The sequence below is a fragment of the Oryza glaberrima genome, chromosome 8, assembly GCF_000147395.1.
Source record: "Oryza glaberrima chromosome 8, OglaRS2, whole genome shotgun sequence".
Lineage (NCBI taxonomy): Eukaryota > Viridiplantae > Streptophyta > Magnoliopsida > Poales > Poaceae > Oryza > Oryza glaberrima.
In genome coordinates, this window is record NC_068333.1 from 12,321,874 (window position 1) to 12,346,504 (window position 24,631).

The window sequence follows — 24,631 nt, forward strand, 5'->3', positions numbered from 1 at the left end:
GTTATCCAAGGAATTTGAAAGATTAAATTTGGGAATTGTCAGTAGAGGTTTTGTTGCAGCCTTAGAAGCAAAGCCCACGCTAATCGATCAGGTTAGAGAAGCCCAAATTAATGACCCCGATATTCAAGAAATTAAGAAGAATATAAGAAGAGGAAAAGCTATCGGTTTCTTGGAAGATGAGCAAGGAACTGTATGGTTGGGCGAGAGAATCTGCGTCCCAGACAACAAAGATTTAAAAGATGCAATTCTAAAAGAAGCTCATGATACTTTATACTCCATTCACCCTGGTAGTACCAAGATGTACCAGGATCTCAAGGAAAGATTTTGGTGGGCAAGTATGAAGCGTGAAATCGCAGAATACGTAGCAGTATGTGATGTTTGTCAGCGAGTCAAGGCAGAACATCAGAAACCTGCAGGTTTGCTGCAGCCTTTGAAGATACCAGAATGGAAGTGGGAGGAAATCAGTATGGATTTCATCTCTGGCCTACCCAGAACGTCATCAGGACACGACTCTATTTGGGTGATAGTCGACAGACTCACCAAAGTGGCTCATTTCATTCCAGTAAAGACAACATATTCCGGAAGTCGGTTGGCGGAATTGTATATGGCAAGGATTGTGTGTTTGCATGGCGTCCCTAAGAAAATAGTGTCTGATCGGGGAAGTCAGTTCACTTCAAAATTTTGGAAGAAACTTCAAGAAGAGATGGGTTCTAAGCTAAACTTCAGTACTGCTTATCATCCGCAGACAGACGGACAAACCGAAAGGGTAAATCAGATTTTGGAAGACATGTTGAGAGCTTGTGCTTTAGACTTCGGTGGAAGTTGGGATAAGAATCTACCTTATGCGGAATTCTCGTACAACAACAGTTATCAAGCTAGTCTCCAAATGGCTCCTTACGAAGCACTGTATGGTCAGAAGTGTCGCACTCCGCTTTTGTGGGATCAAACGGGAGAACGTCAGGTTTTCGGGACTGATATCCTAAGGGAAGCAGAAGAGAAGGTAAAGATCATTCAAGAAAGATTGCGTGTGGCTCAGTCTCGACATAAGAGTTATGCCGACAATCGTCGTAGAGATCTAAGTTTTGACGAAGGAGATTATGTGTACCTTCATGTCACGCCTCTTCGAGGGGTTCATTGCTTCCACACCAAGGGAAAATTGGCACCGCGTTTTGTGGGACCTTATAAGATTGTCAGTAGAAGAGGAGAGGTCGCTTATCAGTTGGAGTTACCTCAATCTTTGGCAGGAGTCCATAATGTGTTCCATGTGTCGCAATTGAAAAAGTGTTTAAGAGTACCTACTGAAGAAGCTAATCTTGAACAGATAGAAGTCCAAGAGGATCTGACATATGTTGAGAAACCAATCCGTATCTTGGAAACAGATGAGAGAAAAACCAGAAATCGAGTTATCCGTTTTTGTAAAGTTCAATGGAGTAATCACTTGGAAGAAGAATCAACTTGGGAACGAGAAGATGAATTGAAGTCAGCTCATCCGCATCTGTTCGCCAGTTCTTCTGAATCTCGAGGACGAGATTCTGTTTAAGGCGGGTAGGTTTGTCACACCCTAAAAATCCTAAATATGTAAATTGTTGTTTAATTGGAATTATTAGAATTGATTTTAAAAGCCTTGAAGAGAAGATCTAATTTTAAATAATAAACTCCAATATAAAATGAGGCTAGATAAAATTTCATTAAATACTTTGCTTAATTCTATAATTCCTAGATTTTTCTGGGATTTATTTGAGCTAAGGAAGTATTTTTAATAAATGGAATTGCATTTCATGAATAACTTAAATTGGAAAAAGGTTTTAAAAAGTCTCTTTTGGCTTTGGGACGAAAGTCGGCCCAAAACCCTCTCTCTCCACCTCGGCCCAAGCTGGCCCAGTCCGCAGCCAAGCCGCCGCTCGCGCGCGCGTCCGCTCGCTGACAGGTGGGGCCCACCTGTCGGACTCGTCGTCTTCCTCGGGCCACCGCCGCCGCCCAAACCCTAGTGCCGCGCCGCCGCCGTCTCCTTCCAAATCCGGCCGCCCCTTTCCGTTTCCGGTGAAATCAATTGAGGGGAAAGGATCTCCAGGATCTCCTCTACCTTTTTCCTTTTGGAATCGATCGCCAATTCGGTTTGGAAATTCGTGGATTCGAGTTCAATTTGGATCGATCTCTCTCCTCCGAACCCTAAACCTTCCATCACGTCGCCGGTCACCGTGGGCCTTCGCCGCCGCCCTCCAACCCCTATAAAAGGACCCTCGGTGTCTCCGCTACCTGCCGCCACCCTCGCCTTTGCCTCTCGTCGCCGGTAGAGCTCTAGCACCGTGTAGCCTCGCGCCGCCGTCGTCACCGCCGCTCCAGCCGGGCACCGCCGTCGCTCCAGTCGTCGCCGTCGCTCGGGAAGGCCGCCGTCGTGGTCGCCGTCGCGTCGCCGTCCTCGTCCGCCCCTCCGTCGTCGCTGTCGACCGCCGGAACATCGTCGCCGTCATCAAGCCGAAGGTCGCCGCCGCTTCTTCTTCGCCGCCGTCGCTGTCCGTTGCTCCTCCGCCGCTTCTTTGGTCACCGGTGAGTTCGCCGTGCTGTCCGTTCGCGTCGTCGCGCCGTCGTTCGCCGGCGAGCTTGCGTGCCCGAGCCGCCGCCGGAGATGACGTCATCGTGCGCCCAGTCCACCGCAAACCCTAGCCGCTGACGCAATAAATCCTCTTTTCCTTTTCAAAAATAATTCATTATTGCGTCATAATTCAATTAAAATCCATATAAGTGTTTTAAACCGATTTAATCTTTGAAAATTCATAACTAATTCATCTTAGCTCGGATTTAGTTGGTTTCAAGTCTCTAAATTTTTCTAAAATTGAGATCTACATGTTAAAAATATCCACATGTACTGTTCATGCTTGTTTATGTGCTGTTTTGGTGTTTTTGCTCTTTTCTCTTTAGATTCCGACGTTTCCGGAGAGTTCGTTTTCGCAGGAGAAGAATTTGAGGAGTTCCAAGGCCAGCAAGGCAAGTCACACAGATCCCAAACAACCCTTTGAGCATGTTGATCCCGTTTAAAGCTATTGTTTCTATTCAACTATTGCATTTATTTTCGAATGTCATTGGGTGGAATTAACCTATTGTTTGTTATAGCCTTTTTTTCTTGTTTACTTTATTCCTTGATACCTTGGGTTATTATAACTTGACTAGTTGGGCTTTATATATTGGTTCAGCTAGATATTAGATATGATTGCTTAGCCATGCTTAGAAACTTTAGCACACTATTGGGATAACTTATGACTCACTATTATTTAATGATGGCTTAATGATAGCTCATGATGGTTATTCATGATTGGTTAATTAATTAATTTGCCAACTAAAACCTGATAATGGTGGGTTGTGAGCACATGGTTCTGATGGTCGTGCTCATGACAATTAAGGACCGGTTCATGAGTTTCGGTTGTGAAACATTAACCGTGCCAACCACAAGCCAGCGTGGGCAATGGCTTTACCTTTTGTATAGCATGGTTCATTGCGGGGTACCAGACTGAGAAGTGGCGGAGATAAGCCCACGGGGGTCGCTGGGGAGTCCATGCCTTGTTTATAAGGGGGTGATTATGATCCAGGAACGGTGCGCTGTGGTGGATTGTGTTGTGCGAGGGGTACTGTCACAGCTCCTTTCCGAGGTACCGTGGTGGTATTGAGGTGCATGGTGACATGTTGTGGGGCTGTGTCTTGTGGGTACAGTGGTACATCTCTGATCAGAGTAAAACTATTCGAATAGCCGTGCCCGCGGTTATGGGCGGGTCTAACAATGTCTTTCGTGATTAGTTTTCACACCTCTCATCATAATGAAAGATGCTATAAGTGGTAATAATTTGATTAGCTCCTGGTTTGGAATGGTATATTCCTAGCTTGGAGATAGAACTGTGCAGCCGGGATTGGTTGTTCAGAATGGTTGGGCCTATGCAACAGGGTATGTTGTATAGCGTTGGATTAATATTGTTTACTTATTACTTAACTGTTTTATTAAATTCTGAAATGTTTATTAAATGCTGTTTATGCAAATGAAACCCTACTATGCCATCCTTTGTTATCCTGTGCATTTGCATATTTGCTGCGTGGCTTGCTGAGTATGTCATATACTCACCTTGCAATCATTCATCAGAGGAGGAGTTCTACAGTGATGCTGATGGTGTGGAGGATTAGGTGTAGCCCTGGTCAAGCTGCTTGTGGGGTGGAGTCGTCTGCGCCGTTTTTCTTTTTCTTTTTTTCCGCTGCTTAGATCTTTATTGATTGAGAGGAACTATCTACCTCTGCAATGACATTTTATTCGCTTATTAATTAGAGTAATAATTGTACTCTATTATCAATTTGTTATTGTGTGCCTCGGCTGATTCCTGGACGAGGGTTCACACACATTTAAGCGTTTGGAATTTTGGATAGAAATTCCGGGCGTGACAGCGGCTCGGGCGCGCAAGCTCGCCGGCGAACGACGGTGCGGCGGCGCGAACGGAGAGCACCTACGGGTAGCGGACGGCACGGCGAACTCACCGGTGACCAAAACGGCGGCGGAAGATCAACGGACGGCGACGGCGACGAGGAAGAAGCGGCGGCGACCTTCGGCTTGACGACGACGGCGGTGCTCCGGCGGTCTACGGCGATGACGGAGGGGCGGACGAGGACAGCAATGAGACGGTGAACACGACGGCGGCCTCCCCGAGCGACGGCGACGACTGGAGCGACGGTGATGCACAGCTGGAGCGGCGGCGATGACAGCGGCGCGAAGCTTCACGGGGCTAGGGCGCTACGGGCGGCGGCGGACGAAGGCGAGGGTGGCGACGGGTAGCGGAGGACCTGGTGATCCTTTTATAGGGGCAAGGAGGCGGCGGCGAAGGCCCACGGCAACCGGCGACGCGAAGGAAAGTTCTAGGGTTCGGGAAAAGAGATGAATCCGATTCGAGATCGAATCCACGAATTTCCAAAGCGATTTAGATGAAGTTTCCAAAAGGGAAAAGGTAGAGGAGGTCCCGAAGATCATTTCCCCTCTATAGATTTCACCGGAGAAGGAAAGGCGCGGCCGGATTTGGAAGGAGACGGCGGCGGCGCGGCGCTAGGGTTCGGGCGCGGCGGCGGCGCGAGGAGGACGACGAGTCCGACAGGTGGGCCCCACCTGTCAGCGAGCGGACGCGCGCGCACGAGCGGGCGGCTGCGGCCGGCTTGGGCCGAGGGAGAGAGAGAGAGTCTTTCGGCCCAAAGCCAAAAGAGACTTTTAAAAACCTTTTTCAATTTAAATTATTCATGAAATGCAATTCCATTTATTAAAAATACTTCCTTAGCTCAAATAAATCCCCGAAAAATCTAGGAATTATAGAATTAAGCAAAGTATTTAATGAAATTTTATCTGGCCCCATTTTAAATTGGAATTTATTATTTAAAATTAGATCTTCTCTTCTAGGCTTTTAAAATAAATTCTAATAATTCTAATTTAGACAACAATTTATATATTTGGGATTTTTAGGGTGTGACATGCCATCAGACAAGCTTTCTGTGCTAACCGACCAACTCTGCCAGTTGTATATGTCAACGATCTCAAGCAGCTCAAGCTTTGGAAATATAATGGTATGTGTTGGAGACACTACCCCTTTACCAAAGAGTTCATGGCCAATGCTCACAACTGCATCAGCTCCTTTGACATGAAGAACCTGCAATATTGGTAGCTGGCCTGCGGGCGGAAGCTCTGGGCAAGATATGCAGTGGTTGAAGTGCAAATGAGCTAGGTTCGGTAGTGTGTCCTGCGGCTCTGAAGATAACCATTCTGGAAACACGCCACCAGGGAACCCATCTATAAAGATGTACTGCAGGTTTTGTGATGGACAGAGCTTGTTGTAGATCTCCTCGATGTTCTTCACCTCATTGTCCTCATAGCTTGTTCGACAATCAGCTTCTTCACCCATTGTACAGCTAATGCCGAGCTCTTTGAGGTGACGCTTGTTGCACAACACGGGTGAAGCTGGCGGTGAGGCTTTCTCCAGCTTGATCAGCAAGAGGCGCCGTATCTTGGAGAGACTATCTAGTTCATCCAATCGAAACCCTCTAGTACCAACTTGGAAAACTGATCGAAGATTATCCATGCGTCGGAAATTACCGATCCCTTTGGGAACTTGGGTCAGTCTTGTGCCACCTATACTGAGGAAGCTTATTGTGGACAGTGTCATCAGACTCGCCGGCAGCGATGCCAATTTTAGGCAACCAGACACTGAAAGGTATTCAAGGAAGGTAAGGTTTCCGATGGATTCCGGAAGTTGCTTGATTTCTTCATTATAGCTGACATCCAGCAGCCTCAACAGCACCAGGTGCCCAACTGACTCCGGTATGCTCTGGAGGCATGCTCCAACTAGAATTAAGATGCGAAGATGCTCCAGCTTCCTGTAAATGTCCCTCTTGACTGATCTGCATGCGTCGTGGTAATAAACTAGGACGCACCGTAGTTTTTTCTGGTCTTGTATACCAGGTATTTCCTCAACGGCGTTGCCAACCGCTAAACGCCAAACATTTGGAGGGGTTTCGTCATTTTCCTCATCCATGAACATGGCTTCGTCCCCTGTCAAGTATTGGCCAAGCAACCTTAGTAGATCATGCATGGTAGAAATTCCCTTGTCTATGTACTCTGGTCTTGCCTGCAGTAGATTCCTCATGATTAGCTCGTGGTAGTAATCTTCAGCTACCTCATGTATCGGCCTGCTGCCCTCTTTCTTCACAAAGCCTTCAGCAATCCAGTAGTAAGTGACATCACGGTGAATATGGAAATTTTGAGGCAGCAAGGCACACCAGAGAAAACAGGTCTTAAGTTGTGGGGATAAGTCACTGTAACTTAAATACAAGGGGCCTTGTATTTCTTCTGGAAGTCCTTCATAACACCATCTGCTCTCCAGGACTCTTGCCCATTCTTCCTTTGTTGCCTTCGAGGACAGGACACCTGCAACGGCCTTGATGGCAAGGGGAAGCCCATCACATTTCTTGACAATCTGTGATCCAACATCACCGAATACATTTATTTCGTCTTCGGTTCGGAATGATCTCTTCATAAGAAGTTCCAGGCCATCATGTTCCTTTAGCTTGTGCACTTTGTGAACATGTATCGCGTTCATCTGTGACAAAACGTCACGGCTCCTTGTGGTAACAAGTACATGGGCATCCGCACATCTCTCTATTGGAGACCGAAGAAGATCAATCCAGATATGTGAACTTGTCATATTATCCAACACAAGGAAGATACTTTGTTCAGTGATACAATTTAGTAGAGCTTGTAAAAGTTGGTCCTTACTCTTGCCCTGATAAGACTGTCCTCCTGCCTTTTCAATGGCCTCCTTCAGCAAGTCAGTCTCTGAGATGCTCTCAGAAATTGACAGCCATATAAGGACATGGTGAAATCTCTCCCTTATCCTTCCATCATTGTATATCTTCTGAGCTAAAGTTGTCTTGCCAATTCCTCCCATCCCTAGGATCCCGTAAACTGATATGGTGCTCTGATGGCCACATCCAATGATCATTTGAACCATATCATCAGTAGTTTCCTTGATTTCTCTTCCGACAACATCAAGTTCATCAACCGAAGCAGCCACATACCTACAAACACCGTTTCTTTGGAGAATTTGAGGACTCCTCACTGCCAGTGGAACAAACATCTTGCTGTTCATTGTGATTTGCACAAGCCTTTCATTTACATATTTGATTCTTCTGGCAATCCTGTAATCAAGTGGAAGTTGTGCCAGCCTAGAGAACAGGACACAATCACAACTTCGCTGCTTGTACGAGTGAGCTCTCAAAAAATCTACAATGTCGTCAACATCATACATAACATCCTTCACATCACTCCACCATGTTCCTGTCACTCTGTTTTCCAAGGCCAAAGCATCGGCATCTTCACAAACAGAATCAAAGTACTTCAGAGATTCACGGAGCTTCCTGATATCTCTTCTCACAAATAATGTCTTCACAAATTCCTCCCGCAGTATCCCAACCAGCTTTTCTAAACATTTGGATGACAAACACACTAAAATTGTCCCCATCGTCTATGCTTGTGGCCTGATCTACAGAACAAATTTAGAGGTCTTATAAATTGCAGATACCAATGCAAGTCCTGGAAACACATTTAGATCGAACGCCAGTACCTGAAAATGGAGATGGCTGGAGGTGTTGAAGCACTTCGATTGAGCTTGCGTTGACCTGCAGCATAGAGTGTTCAGGCAGGGGAGGTAAAGCGACCCTGGATTGCTGGAACAAGGAAATTGTTGAGGCACATGCTGCAACACTTTCTGTATGTCTGTGTGTGTGTGTGGCAACTATGATTCCTGATAAGGCCTGAGAACCCTGACAGCCTGGTTTGTCTCCCTTGCCAATATTATATTTTGAAATAAGACAGGCTGCAGGGCACAATGACTACTTGTTAAAGTAAATGGAGCAAGAAGCATATTAGCAGAGTGTGTCCACATGCAATGCTATAAAAAAATTGTGATATGTGTTTTAAAACTAAGTATTTTTTTCTATGTCCACACTAACCTAACACGTTACTTATTGCAATTGATTAGTTATCAACATCAGTAGTAAATAAGATACTCCTAGTTACTTCCTCTGTACTACGATATAAGAGATTTTGAGTTTTTCTTTGCAACGTTTGACCACTCGTCTTATTCAATTTTTTTGCAAATATAAAAAACGAAAAGTTGTGCTTAAAGTACTGTGGATAATAAAGTAAGTCACAAATAAAATAAATAATAATTTAAAAAAAATTTGAATAAGACGAGCGGTCAAACGTTACAAGCAAAAACTCAAAATCCCTTGTATTATGGTACGTAGGGAGTAATAAAGAAAGGCTAGGAGCTATTGTTGATTTGGACAAGTCACCAACATGGAGATCATTTTTCTATTGTTGATTAGTGCTAACAACAGTACATCATTGACTTTCTTTTCAGATCATTTTGACTGTTTGCACTGTTGCCGTCTGGTTCCTTTCTCTCCAGAACTTTGGTAGTCCGTAATTAGTACACATGGTTTCTACCACTGGCAACAAATCATGCAAAACCTTATCAAAATGATGTTGTTACTCTCGAATATGAATCGTTGTGTAATGAACATGTAGTTAAAATAGCTTGTTAAAGCTAGCAATCCAAGTATACATAATTTATTAAAGCAGCTTGCTTGCTAAGATTTATTGTAACGAAGTCATTCTTAATGTGGCAGTTAACTAATCTACATTTGCTATCATTGTTGTAGGTATTTGATGTGGCATGCTTGCCGATGTGACAGTGGCCTGATTTTTCAAATGAGGTGCAGCCAAGGTTTTGGTAAAGCACAAAGTTTGCGAGGCAGACTACCAACATAACGATGGGTGATGCCAGAACACTCACTACATCCTGCTCCTTGATGTTATCAGCTGTAATGTGCGGTTGAGCTTACCATGAGGGCCTGCAACTGAAGAAACAAATCTACATATGTGAAAGCATCAAGGTTTCTCAAAAAATAATAAGCCGCGTCATCTGAATAATTATAGCCTTAGGATGACAGTAGGAATAAATTTGGACCGTTGGATCCATTTGTGTGTATACCAATCACACATCAGGTCTTCAGGAGAGTTCCAGATGAATACATAGGTCCCGTGCATTGGTGCATATGCAGATAGTTTCGTACGGTAGTCAAAGCAAGTCTAGTCAAAGAAACAATAAAAAAAAGGCATCAGGAAGGTAACAGAACAATAAAAGGAGATGATAAAAAGACCTCCGAGATTCTCTCATATTCTCCCGAGAAGACGTAATACACAACGGAGACAACATATGTGCAATTTCGTATTTCCTACTCCGTCCTATTATAAGTGCAGAAATGAGTTTTTATCCCCAATGTTTAACCATTCGTCTATTTAAAAAAATTATAAAAAAATTAAAAGTTAAGTCACGCATAAAATACTATTTACATTGTATCATCTAATAACAATAAAAGTACTAATCATAAATTTTTTTTAAATGAGACGGATAGTTAAAGATGGACACTACAACCAACAATTACGTTTATTATGGGATGGAGGGAGTATCTGCATAGGATGACATAGTATATAAATACGGATGGCCTACTAATGTTGACAGGTTAAGCTAGCACTCAGAGACTGGTTGGCTAGTAAGAATGGTAACTGCAATTTGAAATCTCAGATAGAGACTGAGCACGATCTGAAACAATGTGTCAACATGAAAATAAAACCTGATTTGTACAAGACACTTAGGATGAGGTTTTGAGGAGAAAAGGAATCTTAGGATGAGGTTTTGAGGAGAAAAGGAATGCCGGGACCTAAAGACTCTACCGGATACAAGGCTTATTGGCCTGAATGAAGGTGATGCAACCGGAAATCCTAATCGGCGATCGATCGCCTGGGGACCCTAGCGATCAATCCCCCTCCCCCTCCCTCCCTCCCTCCACCTGGTTTTCTTTTTTGGTACCGCATTACTTTTCTATTTTAGTAAATTTATGCACCTAAAGTTTATACACCTCAAGTTTACCCATCTAAAGTTTAGAGACCCAAAGTTTACACACCTAAAGTTTATAGACCTAAAGTTTATAAGTCAAAAGTTTACATACCCAATTCAAGTTTGAATTTGAATTCAAATTTTTTATACATAGTATTTCTATACATAAATTTTTCTAACTTTTTGTTTTTTTAAGAAAATTTATGTGGTGTACTGCAGTAGGAAGAGAAGAAGGAGAGGAGGAAGGGGGGAGAGGAGGGAGGAGTGTATGGAGTATAGGGGACGGGGGGGGGGGGCGATGTGATCACTTGGGCGATCGCCTGGCGATCGATCGCCCATTAGGCCCCCCTGATGCAACACCGTTTTCCTAACATATGTGGACTACTTCAGTAGTTGAGGTTGACTCGGATGGATTTTGAAATGGCGTGCAAAATATTAGGGTAACACCTTGGATGGTTCAGTCTGACCGAGATTGAAAAGAAGAGCCAATATATAATAGCTTGCTGAAGTACTATATCATTTATTTGATCGAGTACTCCCTCCGTCCCAAAAAAAAAGACAAACTCTTTGTATGAATCTGGACAGCATGTCCAGATTCATACAAAGAGTTTGTCTTTTTTTTTGGGACGGAGGGAGTAGGCATGAACAATTGAACACCTCGAAGAGTGGGACTGAAATAAATAATGTTGCTTCATGATCTTGTGACGACTTTCACATTATACACACATACCACTGAAAATTTCAGCACTACGATATGGTAAATAAAACAGCAAACAGACACCAGAGTATCTGTAGTGCTGGGTGTGGAGATTATGGATACCCCATACCTACACGGCATGTATAATCCGACTGGGTATAGGGTGCCATGTATAGATAGAATATCTTTAATGAGACCCGGGTTAAGTTCCAAACTTGTGTGTTAAGGAAATACCCGGGATTCTAGTCGGTTACGATTAGGTCATATCTGTAACTACCTACTCCGTTAGGGATATGGGTTGTAGTTTGTAATACGGACTCCTTCCCCTATATAAGGAGGGGTCCGGGTGCCTCTTGGGGTACGATTTTCTATTCTCGGATCATACGATCAATAACACACTCGGCGGATCAATCCCCGGACAGGAGTAGGGTATTACTTCTTGTTAAGAAGGCCTGAACCTGTATAAACTTCCTTGCCTTCGAACGCATCCTCTTTTCTAGCTTGATAGCCACCCCCTTTTAGTATTGCCGAAATCTTGTTTCGACAGTTGGCGCGCCAGGTAGGGGTAGCGTCAAGTTTTTTTCGCCGACTAGTGCGATGGGTTTCGTCTCCGGCATCGACGACTTCGTCTTCCCTCCAGGGCAGGCGTTCCGGTTCGACAGCCTTGACTTCATCACCAACGACTTCAGCAAGATTTCTCTCCTCAACTCGGATCCGAACCAGTCGGGGAGAGGCCAGGTCCCCGCCCTGTTCGGTATTCTGAACTCGGCCGAGATCTACCCCAAGATCATCTCGATCGAGTCAGCCCAAAACCACTCAGACGAGATCCAATCTACTTCAGAACGACCTGATCAAGACGATGGGCCCTATTGCCCAATCCTGATTAGACTTTCCGATGATCTGGCCGCTGTCTTCACCACCAAAGCGTCTTCTCCCCGAAGGCCTAGACGGGATCCAGCTTCGGCTCCAATCCAACCTAACTCTAGGAAGGTCGGCGTTATACTCCAACCTCTCGGGACGGTCTCGACGGAAGAACTGGACGGGTACCTCAGCTCTCCCGGTGTCAGCTCTCGACCAACGGAGATCCTCGAGTACGACGACTTCGGCTATCACTATGACTATGGCAACTTCGACGACTTCGATGACAGCTACAAGGACGACTACACGCCTCTCTTCTTTGGCGTATTCACGGTCGACAACGAGACGGCAGACCAGCGCCGAGCCCGAGAAGCGGAAGAAGAACGTACACGACAAGAGGTTGAACGTCGCCGACTGGAGGAAGAACGACAACGACAAGAGCGAGAACGACTGCAGCCTGAACAATAAGATCGCGAGCGGGCTGCGAAGGAGGCTGAGGATCGACGACAGCGCGCCCTAGAATCTGGGCGACGAGCATGAGAACTCATCGGGCAACAAGACGTCGAGGGGACAATGGTTTTTCGCACCCCCAGCAGAACGCAGTTGCAGCGATCACCCTCCTCGACACCCTCCTCAAGGAAGACACACTCAATCAGGCCGTTCACGTCGTCAACATCTTGAACCAGACCAAGACCATGATTGCCGCCTCGGTCCCAGTTAACTCCACGAGCGTCCGCACTCTGACTGGCAGTCGAGTTTCACTTCTTCGATCTCAAGACTATCACCAACCAAGCCTCAATGTTGTCGGCGAGGGATCCAATCGCAGGAGCAGGGATCACGGCGAACGGTCTGTCCACTCGCCTCTTGACCGGCATAGGGAGCGTCGAGCTGAACGTCCCCGCTCCCCACACCGCAGGCGTTCCATCGATCTTCGCGAGACCATCAACAAGCGTCGCGCGACAAGAGGCCACAACCTCCACCATTCACCAGATCGTTACGACGACGATGTGGATGGAGTTGTTGCCTTCACATGCGACCTGCGTTGAGTGGATTGGCCGGCTGGCTTCAAGCTGACTGGAATTGAGAAGTATGACGGCACCACTAACCCTCAGTCTTAGCTCACCGTCTACGGTCTCGCAATCCGCGCAGCAGGAGGAGACAGCAAAGCCGTGGCAAACTATTTGCCTGTGGCTCTAGCAGATTCTGCCCGGTCCTGGCTCCACGGGCTACCCCGTGGCACGATCAGATCTTGGGCGGAGCTTCGCGACCACTTCATCGCCAACTTCCAGGGCACCTTTGAACGCCCTGGCACCCAGTTTAATCATTATCACGTTATCCAGAAGCCCGAAGAATCCCTTCGAGATTAAATCTGTCGTTTTCCTGAGCAACGCAACAAGATCTCCAACATCACCGACGACGTCATCATCGCCGCCTTCACCAAGGGCATTCGTCACAAGCTCTTAGTCGGCAAATTCGGCCGCAAACCTCCTAGGACGGTCAAGCAGATGTTTGAGAAAGCTAATGACTATGCCAAGACCGAAGACGCGGTCACCGCATCTAAGCAGTCGGGCAGCACCTAGAAGCCAAAGAAAGATGCGCCGACTACAGGGGGCAGTGGAAGTACCAATCACAAGCATCGCAAGTGTAAGCCCGAGGAACTTGTAGCAACTACCACACCATCCTCCCGACAACGTTCGCGCATCAACACTTTCGACAAGATCATGAACTCCCAATGTCCGCATCACCCAAATTCCAATCACGTGGCCAAAGATTGCTTCGTCTACAAACAGTTCGCAGAGCAATATGCCAAGAGCACACGCAAGCCGACTGACAGAGACCAAGGCACGTCGAAAAAGAAGGACGATGGAGATGATGCCCCGACTGGTTTTCAGGACTCCCGCAAGGAGCTCAATGTCACGCCCAGAAATTCACTAGTAATTTCCGAACTAATTTGTGCATTAAATCCTCGTCCAGGAATCAGCTGAGGTACACAAACTGACAATTTAATATACAGATTCATCATAATAATAACATAAATACTTACAAAAGAAAAGAAAAAAAAACAGCAGCGGAATAACGGTCTAGCGAAGCTCCGGCTCCACTCTCACAGGCAGCTCAATTGGGGTATAAGCCAAACGTCTTCTCCTTCTGGATCCTTTTTCTTCCACTGAGGTTTGATTGATTATTGCAAGGTGAGCATATGACATACTCAGCAAGCCACACAACAAATGATATTTTCGGAAAATCAGTCCTTAAGATTTTCCCATTTGGCTTATCCTACAGTCGAGATGGCTCTGATACCAACTTAACGAGTCAATTCTACGTGACAAGGGATCACCCAAATGATCAACTGAAACCGGCGGCTCTGAACAGCTCTAAACTAAAGGACGACTCCACACGGACGAACGAATGAAGCACGGGGAACACCTCGTTCGAACGAACGAGCGAACGACTTAACAACGGCTGCGGCTAAACCGGTGGGCTAGAAACAATTCACGGTAAAGCCCCGGTATGGCAAACGATAGGCCGGTAGGAATTAAGAGATGCACCTTAGGCTTTGCAACTCGGCTACCGGGCAACGGCAGCGAACAAACCACAACAACGACAACGCGGGATAGCGGCGGCTAGGTTGAAGCGACGCACGGCTACGACATGGTATAGCAGCAACGGCACGGCACAGCACAGCACGGCACGGCGGCCAGTGGCTCGATGTTGCAATAGCGGGACGGCAAGAACTTGGCACACACGAGCAACGGCCAAACAGCAGCTAGCGGCAAGCGGTAACGCACAACAGGAGCAACACGACTGTGGCAGGGAGGGGCACAATGGCTAGGCGACTAGCGCAGCGGCGACGGCAAGCAACAACGGCACAACCGGTAGCGACGATGCACGGGCTAGGGTAGCAGCGTGGCGAACAACAACGCAACAGGCACGGCTGCGGCTGCGACGAAGCGGCTTGGCAAGCATGGCCGATGGGTTGAAATCTAAACCAAGGAGACACGGATAGACGTCTCACCAGTCCAAAATGATTGGAGAGGGAGGGATGATGACAACGCTAGGGCCAAACAACGGATTAGATTAGATTGGATTAAGACCTTAGGAAAAAATCTACACCGGTGAACGGCAGGGGAGTTGTTGCTTTGAAGAAGCATGAGTTCAGGACGTTGAAGCAAAAGGATCATACCGTGACAGAGTATCTTCATGAGTTCAACCGTCTAGCACGTTATGCTCCAGAAGATGTGCGTACTGACGAGGAAAGGCAGGAGAAGTTCTTGGAAGGCCTGATGGATGAAATGTCAGTTACGTTGATCTCTCATGACTATGTTGATTTTCAGCAGTTAGTTGACAAAGCAATTCGACTTGAAGACAAGAAGAACAGGATGGACAACCGTAAGAGAAGAATGACTGTTTTCCAGGCGGCACAGGGTAGTAGCCAAAGGCAGCGTGTCAAGCCACTCCAAATTGGTGAATCTTCTTCTACAGGTCAAGGACAGTCACAACAGTTGAACATCGGTGGTGAGATCAATTCAGAGACTAATGCAAGCAATGAAGTTAACATCAAGCAAGCTACTCAATCGGAGCCAGTTGAAAGGATCAATCTCAAGAAGGTAACAGTAGTGGAAGGGAGCAGCGGGTATGTTTCAACTGTTACGACCTAGGTCACTTCGTAAGAGAGTGTCCGAAGCCGAAGCATCAGCAGCCGCAAGGTCAGGTCAACAACATTGTCGTCACAGGAGCCAATGCAGTGCCAGTTGCATCTTCAAGTGATACAGCTCAGCCATCAGATTCAAAGCAGCAGTAGTTTTCTTTAAAGCCTTAGAATAATTATCGGAGTTATGGAATAAGATAGACTGCAGTTTACATATGCCATTTTCTTGCTAGCCGTTCTGAATCTCGGGACGAGATTCTTTGTAAGGGGGGAAGATTTGTCACAGCCTGATTTCCGTTTCAGGATTTATAAATTATTTAATAAATTATTAATAGAATTTATATTAAATGTTCATTAATTTACAAGTGAATTTAAATGTGGGAAATAAAATTTCCTAAATATAAAGCATGGTTGGATTTAATTTTTATTAAATTCTCCATGATTAATCATAGTCTCTGAAATTTTCTCGGATTTTTCAGAGCTCAATTCCTAAATTCAATAATACAAAGAATATTTCAGTAATTATTCACATATTAAATTAATCATGAAATGAGCTGGTTTCAATTTTGTTAAATACTTTGAGTGTCCAAGTGTCGACGGGTGATACCCGTAGACCGGATATAGAGGGTATTGGGGTATGTTGGTACAAGGATCTACGTAATACGACATCAAGCAGACAGAAAACGAAGATTATACTGGTTCAGGCCCATTGATAGGTAATAGCCCTAATCAAGTTGATGTGGGATTATATGATGGAAAACACAGGTTACAAAGGGAAAGATGGAACTTAATTAAACCGGCGAGATCGTAATCGAGTTGGTTCGACTAGATCTCCGGCGATTTGGCTCCTGCAGGCTCCGACTTCGTAGACTGTGGTGGTCGTGTTGGCCATGAGATTCGATGCCTCAGGTCCTTCCAGGGGGTCCCTTTTATATCGTAGGTCAGGCGGTCTCCAAGTAGAACTCGGAGACATCGGACCCTACACGATACATTGACGACCCAGTCTCGTCCGAGTAGGACTCTTCCCATCTGCAAACGCTGTGAAGGATTTCCTCAATATGTGTAGAGAATCATCCACACGTGTAGGCATGCCATATCGATATGTGACGTATATCGAAAGGTAAAGGGCATACCTAACCCGTAACCCTGATAGTAGCCCCCGACTTCTGGTTAAATGAACTCGTGCAACCAATTCGCGACTTCTGGTGTTGAGGCTGTCGTCGTTCTCGGTGTGAGAACCGCAGAGACGAGACGTAGTCGAGAATACCATGTGAAGCTCAACGGTCATGAGTGAATTTAAACTGAAGTCCGAAAAACTGCCGCGCGTAACGGACCCAAAAATTTCCAGTGGCCATCTCTCTCCTTTCCTTGGAATTCGCACCGTTGGAAATGTGTCTATTTAAGGGAGTTTTGGGGATTCATTTTGAAGTCCGCCTGTTTAGAAAAAAAACTTTCCAACCTCCAAGCACCTCTCATCTTCTCCGCTCCCGCAAGAAACCCTAGCTTGTTAATCTCCGTCCTTCCTCCGGCGATCTCCAGTAGGCGATGGATCTCGGCCAATCTACCTCCACCAACGCGTCACTGAAGCAGCTCCAGGAAGATGGTGCCCTTCCCGGTCGTCGAGCCATGGAGAGAGAAGTAGGAGGTACTGAACCCCAGCCTTTCCTGGGTCGCATGGTTGCGGTCGAGGACTACATTCTTTGTGGTTTTCTCCCTCCACCTTTTGAGTTTCTTCTTTTGGTTTTGAACTTCTACGGCCTTTCTTTGCTCCATTTGAACCCCAATTCCATTGCCTTCCTCAGTATTTTTGCACACCTTTGTGAGGCCTACATTGGGGTAGAGCCTTTTCTTGATCTCTTCCACTTTTACTATGAGTTGCGTTGGATGGAATCCAACAGGGTGTCTGGATGCGTCGGATTCCGACTTCGGGATGGCCTGAAGTCACGCTATATCCCCTTCCAGTGCCCTTCTTCTCGTAGCAAATGGCGGGCGAGGTGGTTCTATCTTCAGATAGAGAATTCGGATCCTGTCTTCATTGTTCCCGAGGAACAACCAGACAAGATTTCGTCTTGGACCGCAAAGCCTACCTTGACCCCTGCCCTTCGGTCCTTCGTCAAGGCCATCGACGACCTCCGAGTACGAGGTTTGTCGGGGTATGAAGTCGCTGCGGACTTCGTTGGTAAGCGAATCCAGCCGCTCCAGGCTCGAGCCCATCCAGCCTTTGACTATTCTGGGCCGGAGGACATGACCCGGGTTTCTCCTCAGGGTATTTTTCTTGTATTTGATTTGACCTCCTTATGTGCGTGCTCCTCCTGGCTTACCGAATTCCGGTTCTTGACTTGCAGGCTTGAACAGCGAAACGGTGGAGCGCCGCGTCGGCCAACTGATGATCAGTGGCCCGACAACGGTAGGTGACATCCCCGTTCGCCTCTGTGAGAAGGAAACAACCGAGCGCGAAGCCGCGATCAACGTGAGTGTATTCGGTGACCCCTTTATTTTTGCTCTGGGATCAGATAGTGACTTCATGCGGTGCAGGTTCTCCCTCTGGCCGACGTCATCGGACCGCTCGTGGACCACCAGGCGGCGGCCTCGCTGAAAGAGGGTGTCGCGCAGGAGGCATCGAATGCGCTTCTCGTGGTAACGGCGGAGGGCCTGTTGGTAACTGGCTGCTCGGACGGCAACTCGTTCGCGATGTTCCTCGAGTAGATTCACATCGCCGTTTCGCTGATCCTCCTGATCCTCGTCGGAATACTTCTGTACTCGTGTACTCTGTACCCCGAACGGCATGATGAATGCTGTCTTCTCTTCGTCCTCTTTCGCCATGCTGATTTGGTGGTAGCCAGAGTAAGCGTCGAGGAAGCTCAACAGCTCATAGCCGGCTGTTGAGTCCACCAGTTGATCTATTCGAGGAAGAGGGAAGTGATCCTTAGGACACGCCTTGTTGAGGTCGGTGAAATCGACGCACATTCTCCATTCCCCGTTGGCCTTCCGCATCATGACTGGATTGGCTAGCCACTCTGGATGAAGTACCTCTCTGATAAAGCCAGCTTTGAGAAGTTTGTCGAGCTCTTCTCGTATGACTTGTTTTCGGTCTGGTGCAAATCTCCACAGTTTTTGTTTTACTGGCTTGGCATCGGGTCGCACCATGAGTTTGTGCTCAATCACCTCCCTGGGGACCCCCGGCATGTCGGACGGCTGCCAAGCGAACACGTCAGCATTGTCGCGGAGGAAGGTGATGAGCGCGAGTTCCTATTTCTTGCTTAGTGATGCCCTGATCTTGACGGTCTTGTCGGGGTTGGCACTAGAGAGTGGAACGATCTTGATCGCGTCATCCGGTTTCGGCGTCTTGTTTGTCTTGCTCACTTTCTTGGGAGGCTCAGTTGTGGCGGGTGGGCTGGGCGTTTGCTCGACCATGACGAGGCTCCGCTTGTCGTATTGTACCGCTAGCTTGGCGTTCCCTTGAATAGTGATTGTTCCCTTCGGCCCCGGCATCTTGAGCACTTGATACGCGTAGTGAGATACGGCCATGAACTTCGCAAGTGCAGTTCCCCCGATGATGGCGTTATACACTGTATCGAATTCAGCGACATCAAAGGTGATCTGCTCCGTTCGGAAGTTGTTTGCTTGGCCGAAAGTCACAGGCAACGTAATTTTGCCCAATGGTTTGGACGAGGACTGGGGAGTAATTCCATGGAAGGGTTGATTGGTGGGTGTCAACTCGCTTCGTGGGATTCCCATTGCGTCCAAGGTGCTGGCGAAAAGAAGGTTGATTGAGCTGCCACCGTCGATGAGAACCCGCGCGACCTTGATGTTCCAAATAGTGGGTTCGACCACGATCGGATAGCGTCCTGGGATGACGGCAGTCTTGGGATGGTCTTCTTCCGAAAATTCTATCTTCTGTTCAGACCACTTCATCTTGGGTGCAGCCCCTTGCCATGTCGAACAGACTTCACGTTCCACTTTCTTGTATTCTCGCTTTGAGGAGTACGCTGTGGAGCCTCCGAAAATGTATGAAATGTGGAGGTCAGAGTCTGGATACGCTGAGTCCGATTCCTGAGCAGCCGCCTCCGCATCCTTCTCGATCACGCGTACTCGTTTGCCTTTTTCCAATGCCATGTGCTTCTCGAGCGACTTTTTGAAAACAAGGCAATCTTCTAAAGAATGTCTGTCCGTCTTGTGTATAGGGCACCATTCTTTCTTCGCGTCGCTACCTTGTGGGTCTGGGCGCTTCGGTGGGTTCGCGTATTCTGCTGCGAGAACTTCCGCTTGAGCTTTCCATTTCCTACTCTTGCGATTTTTCTTCTTGCTTGACTCAGGTGCGTCCGTGGCTGGTTTCTTCTCTCGCCTGGTCTTCGGCTTGTCGTTTTTGCGTCTCAGCGCTTCGTCTACGTGGGCGCTGTCACGATCGGGAATAACCCAACCGGCGTTCCTTATGTGCGTGTATTATTCCTTGTCCCAGGAGGCAAGGTACACCAGAAGTTGATACAATTCAGAGTTTAATAAGCGGAAGCGTAAATAGTTAATTATTACATGGGCAGCGACGGCCCAGCACACTCAAAGACAACGAAAAACAGCGGAAGACTAATGCGACGACCACAAGCGCTTGACGGCAGGCACGAGCTAGACACCAAAGCCTTCATCATCCAGGGGCTCCTCTTCTGGGTTTGGGAAAAATTGAGCAAGACTGAGTACAACCACCGTACTCAACAAGACACACCCACAAGTGCAGCATAAGTGCAAAGGAGTACAATGGAGTTATAGTATAGGGGTTAGGTTTTGCAATAAACAGCATTTAAAAGACCCTTAGTTGCTCAAAGCTAAATTTAAAACACGATCCTAGAACTATTTAATATTATTAAACAAGGCCGTGAACCCACACGAACCTGCCTTAAACCAAGGCCTACGATGATTCAGACCGAACTGGCAACCCGACCCTGGGTCCCAGCTCGTCCCAAGCCAACCCAGGCCAACCATTCCACATTTTAGTTGTTAAGCAAGTTTTAAGAATTAAAAACACTAACTTGGGTACATTGCTAGGCTTGCCCATAACCGAGGGCGCGGCTATTCGAATAGATTATACTCTGATCAGAGGTGTACATCTTTACCCACAAGACACGTCTTCCTCACGTGCAACCACGTGCCACATACCACCACGGCATATGGACGGAAGACATGACATAGTTTCCAACCCATCCTAGCCATAGACAAGAGTACCGACCCAACCCACCTACGGCCGGAACCCCCGGACAGGCAGGCAGAATTGAGCCCCTAGCAGCAGGACACCAGCCCTGTGCTATGACATCTCGACTACCGGGCCGCAGCCCGTGTAGCCTTCATTTGTCCTAGAGATGTCCATCGACCCCCGACTTCGTCCATCTCCATCCGTGTACTTTTGTTTATAACCAGACTGAGCCACAAACTAAGCCTTACCCATTAGACATGTGGAAGTACGGTAGTGCTTTGCAACAGAGGCCCGAAGACCGGTCCTTATGTGGCCGAGGTGCTACTATCAAAACCATGCACCCCGAGCCCAGCCTAAAACCATTTTGGGGGTTTTGAATAGAGGGGGAGGTGTGCATCCAATTCCACAATAATCCAACCATTCCAATATGTCCAGGTGATATGAATATTCCCAAAGTCTAGAGTTATAAAACCACCTAATGTTGCCTAATTAATCAGCGAAGCATCTACCTAAATTCTTACTAGTGGAACCATGAATAGAGTGCCCACTAGTTGGGGTTTTGTTTATTCTAGGGTGAACAAGGTAATAATAACAATAACAACAATAATAAGGTCATAACAAAGGTAAATAGGCATGGCTAAATAAAACAGTGATAACGCGGGAATTTTAAATAAAGCGGTAATGCAATAATTTAAATCAAAATAACTTTATAAACTGGGATTCAATATGTTCAAGGATGATGTGACTTGCCTTGCTCGCTTTCCCAAACGTCGGCTTCAACCTCCACGAAGAGCGGATCTTCCGAAGCTGCAGCGTCTACACGACCAACGGAAAATAAAAGGGCTTTTACTCTAATAAACTCCATATAACAAGCAGGAACAAAGTACAAAAATGGGTTCTTGACTTCTTAAGGAAAAATTAGAGACTTGAACGGTCCAATTCCGAGTTCAAATGGCCAAGTTATGGCCATTTGAAGTTTATATGCTCTTTAAATGAATATTTACGAATTTCTTCATTTAAATTTTAATTTAAAAATATATTTATTGCGTCAGCCGGGAGAGAGGGCGCGCGGACCGGGTCCACGGGAGTGGGACCCACGCGGCAGCCTCACGGTCCACGGTGGACCGGGTGCACCCGGCTCACACCGGCCGATGCCGTGGGCCCCATGCGTCAGCCGCACCCGAGGGCGCGGGCGGCTGACGGCTGGGCCCCACGCGGCAGCCGCTAGGCGCGCCCGGAGGCGGCCACGTCGGCGCGGCCGGCGGGAGGCGGCGCGCCCACGCCCCTATGGTCGCCGGCGGCGGCCATAGGCACGGCGGAGCGGCGGCCGGGAGAGGGGAGGGAAAGGGGGAAACGAAGCGGCGGTCCATGGCTCACCCTGGGTCGACGGCGACGACGGAAACGGCGACCGGAGCGGAGGAAGGCGGCGGCGCGGCTCGGGTGGACGGGGTCGACGGCGCTCCGGCGGTCGGCGAGCGAAACGGAGGGGTGGACGAGGTCGGCGAGGATGCGGCGAAGCCGAAGGAGGCGGCGCTGAGGTGGGAGGTGGTCCGGGGCGACGACGGCGGCGGACCGGAGCTCGGCGGCGACGGCGGAGAGAGAGAGCGACGGCGCGAGCTCGATTCCGGCGAGGAGAGAGGGCGGTGAGTGGCGGAAACGGTGGTGGGGAGCTCGGGGAGGGTTTATATAGGGTTGGGAGTGAGAGAGGGCGGCCGGAGGAGGGGGAAACGGGCGCGGGAGGTCCGGCCGCCATCAATGGCGCCGGCGAGATTTGCGGGGGCAAATCCGCCCGTTTGAACGCGAGAGAGAGAGGGAAAAATGGGGGGAAAGGGAGAGGGGATCACGGGGAGTGATTCCCCCCACTTTATTGCATGCGGGGACGGCGGGAGGCGGCGGGATTCGCGGCGGCGGCGGCGCTAGGGCGCGGGGGAGGCGGTGGGAGCTGCGGGAGGAAGGGGATGACGGGTGGGCCCCACCCGTCAGCGAGGGTGGCGGGCGGGCCCGCCCGTCAGCGGCGCGCACGCGGGGAGGGCCGAGTGGGCCGCGGGGAGAGGAGAGAGGGGGAGGGAGATGGGCCGAATTCGGCCCATTAGAGGGGAGAGGGTGATTTTTAGGGTTTTCTTTTTATAAAACCTTTTTAACTTTGTTTATTTCTTAATAATTATTATTTGTGCTCTGAAAATTCCACTAAAATTTATTTACACATTTTAGGCTTTTAGGAAATATACAAAAATCCTCCAAGCCCTATTTGACTTTTAACTTTGCACATTTTAATTTTTGAAGGCTTTCACAAGCATTTTAATTATTCTAGGCATAATTTAGAGGATGTATTTTAGGGTCGATTTGGGACGCGACAGGCGCATCGCTCAACAATCTCGAATAACCTTCGAGTAGTTGTGATGCGTCTTGTCGCCAACTCTTGGGTAGTATAGCGATCTCTGACACTGGACTTGAAGGCGCGAATTACAGAAGCGTCGGTGATTTCGGGGATTGTATTTCTGCACTCGTTAAAGCGCCAAACATATTCCCTCAAGGATTCACCCGAGTTCTGTGTCAACGCATGTAGGTCGTCTTCGATTGCGTGGTGCTTGTAAGTTCCTTGGAAGCTGGCGATGAACTGCTGCCACAGGTCTGCCCATGAGGAAATCGAGTAGAGCGGGAGATGCATCAGCCACGAACGTGCAGAGCCTTTCAACGCGGTTGGTAAGTAATTCGCTAACGCGTTGTCGTCCGCTCCGGCAACGTAGAGTACTCTGGAGTAGACTTGAAGAAATTCTTCGGGGTCAGTACTCCCATCGTACTTCTCTATTGCTCCTGGTCGGAATCTCTCAGGCCATCAGACATCACGTAGGGAACGACTGAAAGCTCTACACGCAGCGCTTGGGGCGGTGGGCTGTCAACGATCGTGTGTCCTTCGTGGATGTCTTTTTGACGATGAGGATGAAGAAGAAGACGACGATGACGATGGGTCGCTTGGTTCCGGTGTAGGATTACGAGGACGCCGGCCGGGTTCTCGAGAATCCTGTCGTTGCCCTCCGTTGTTGTCCCGGCGCCGATCTCTGTCGTCCTCGTCATTATGGCAGTGTCCTCGACCAGTATCGCTCTGCGTTCGCCTCTCGCGATCATCATGATCGTGGCGATTAGCACGGTCTCGGTCTTCGTTCGAGCGGCCCTCTCGTTCTTCATTATCGCGATGTCGTGAAGAGATGCGATGCTGGGAGCGATTCCCGTTGTCTCGTGTGCGTCGTGCCTCTCGGCGGCCATTGAGGTGGTCGCGGAGATCGCCGGTGCCGCGAGGTGGACGGGTAGCTTGATGGGGTGACTCCCGCTGTTCGGGATTTTTGCCATTGACACCGCCAGTTGGTGGCTGTTCCGGGTACAATGCAGCAGCGGCCTCTTCGAACGCATTGCTGAGGATGGTTAGTGACTCCCGTAGCCGTTCTGTCCACTGTGCGAGATCATCGTTCAGAACGGGATCGTAAGGGGTCTCCCTCAGTATTGCGTTGAGGGTCCTGATGTGCTGGGCCGGTGTAGCCACTTGATTTTCCGCTTCCGCATTAGCATGTGCTGACGTGCTGGTCCCGTCAATAGCTAATACCTCGCGTGGCGTACTCGTTGGAGATGAGCCATAGTCCTCGAGTAGATGCAGAACTAATGGTTTGTGGGAATCAATGTCGATAACACCAATGAGTCGATCTGAGACCAGTGTCGTTCCTTGTTCCTTGTCTTCATCTCTAAGGGATATGCCTGACTGTTGGACCTTAGGAGATGAC

At 48.1% G+C, this 24,631-nt stretch overlaps 1 protein-coding gene across 2 annotated transcripts; it reads right to left on the minus strand.

Annotated features, from left to right (window-relative positions):
* Positions 1–5,418: 5,418 nt before the first annotated feature.
* LOC127781643 (putative disease resistance protein RGA1) lies at positions 5,419–8,407 on the minus strand. Of its 2 annotated transcripts, none has more exons than XM_052308643.1 (2): positions 8,133–8,407; positions 5,419–8,046 (listed from the first exon to the last, which is right to left on the minus strand). In XM_052308643.1, the coding sequence occupies exon 2, from the start codon at positions 8,028–8,030 to the stop codon at positions 5,442–5,444; it is 2,589 nt and encodes an 862-aa protein (XP_052164603.1). In that variant the 5' UTR covers positions 8,031–8,046; positions 8,133–8,407; the 3' UTR covers positions 5,419–5,441. The 2 variants fall into 2 exon arrangements, with proteins under 2 accessions (XP_052164603.1, XP_052164602.1); XM_052308642.1 differs by having other exon boundaries at positions 5,419–8,051.
* Between the last annotated feature and the right edge of the window lie 16,224 nt (positions 8,408–24,631).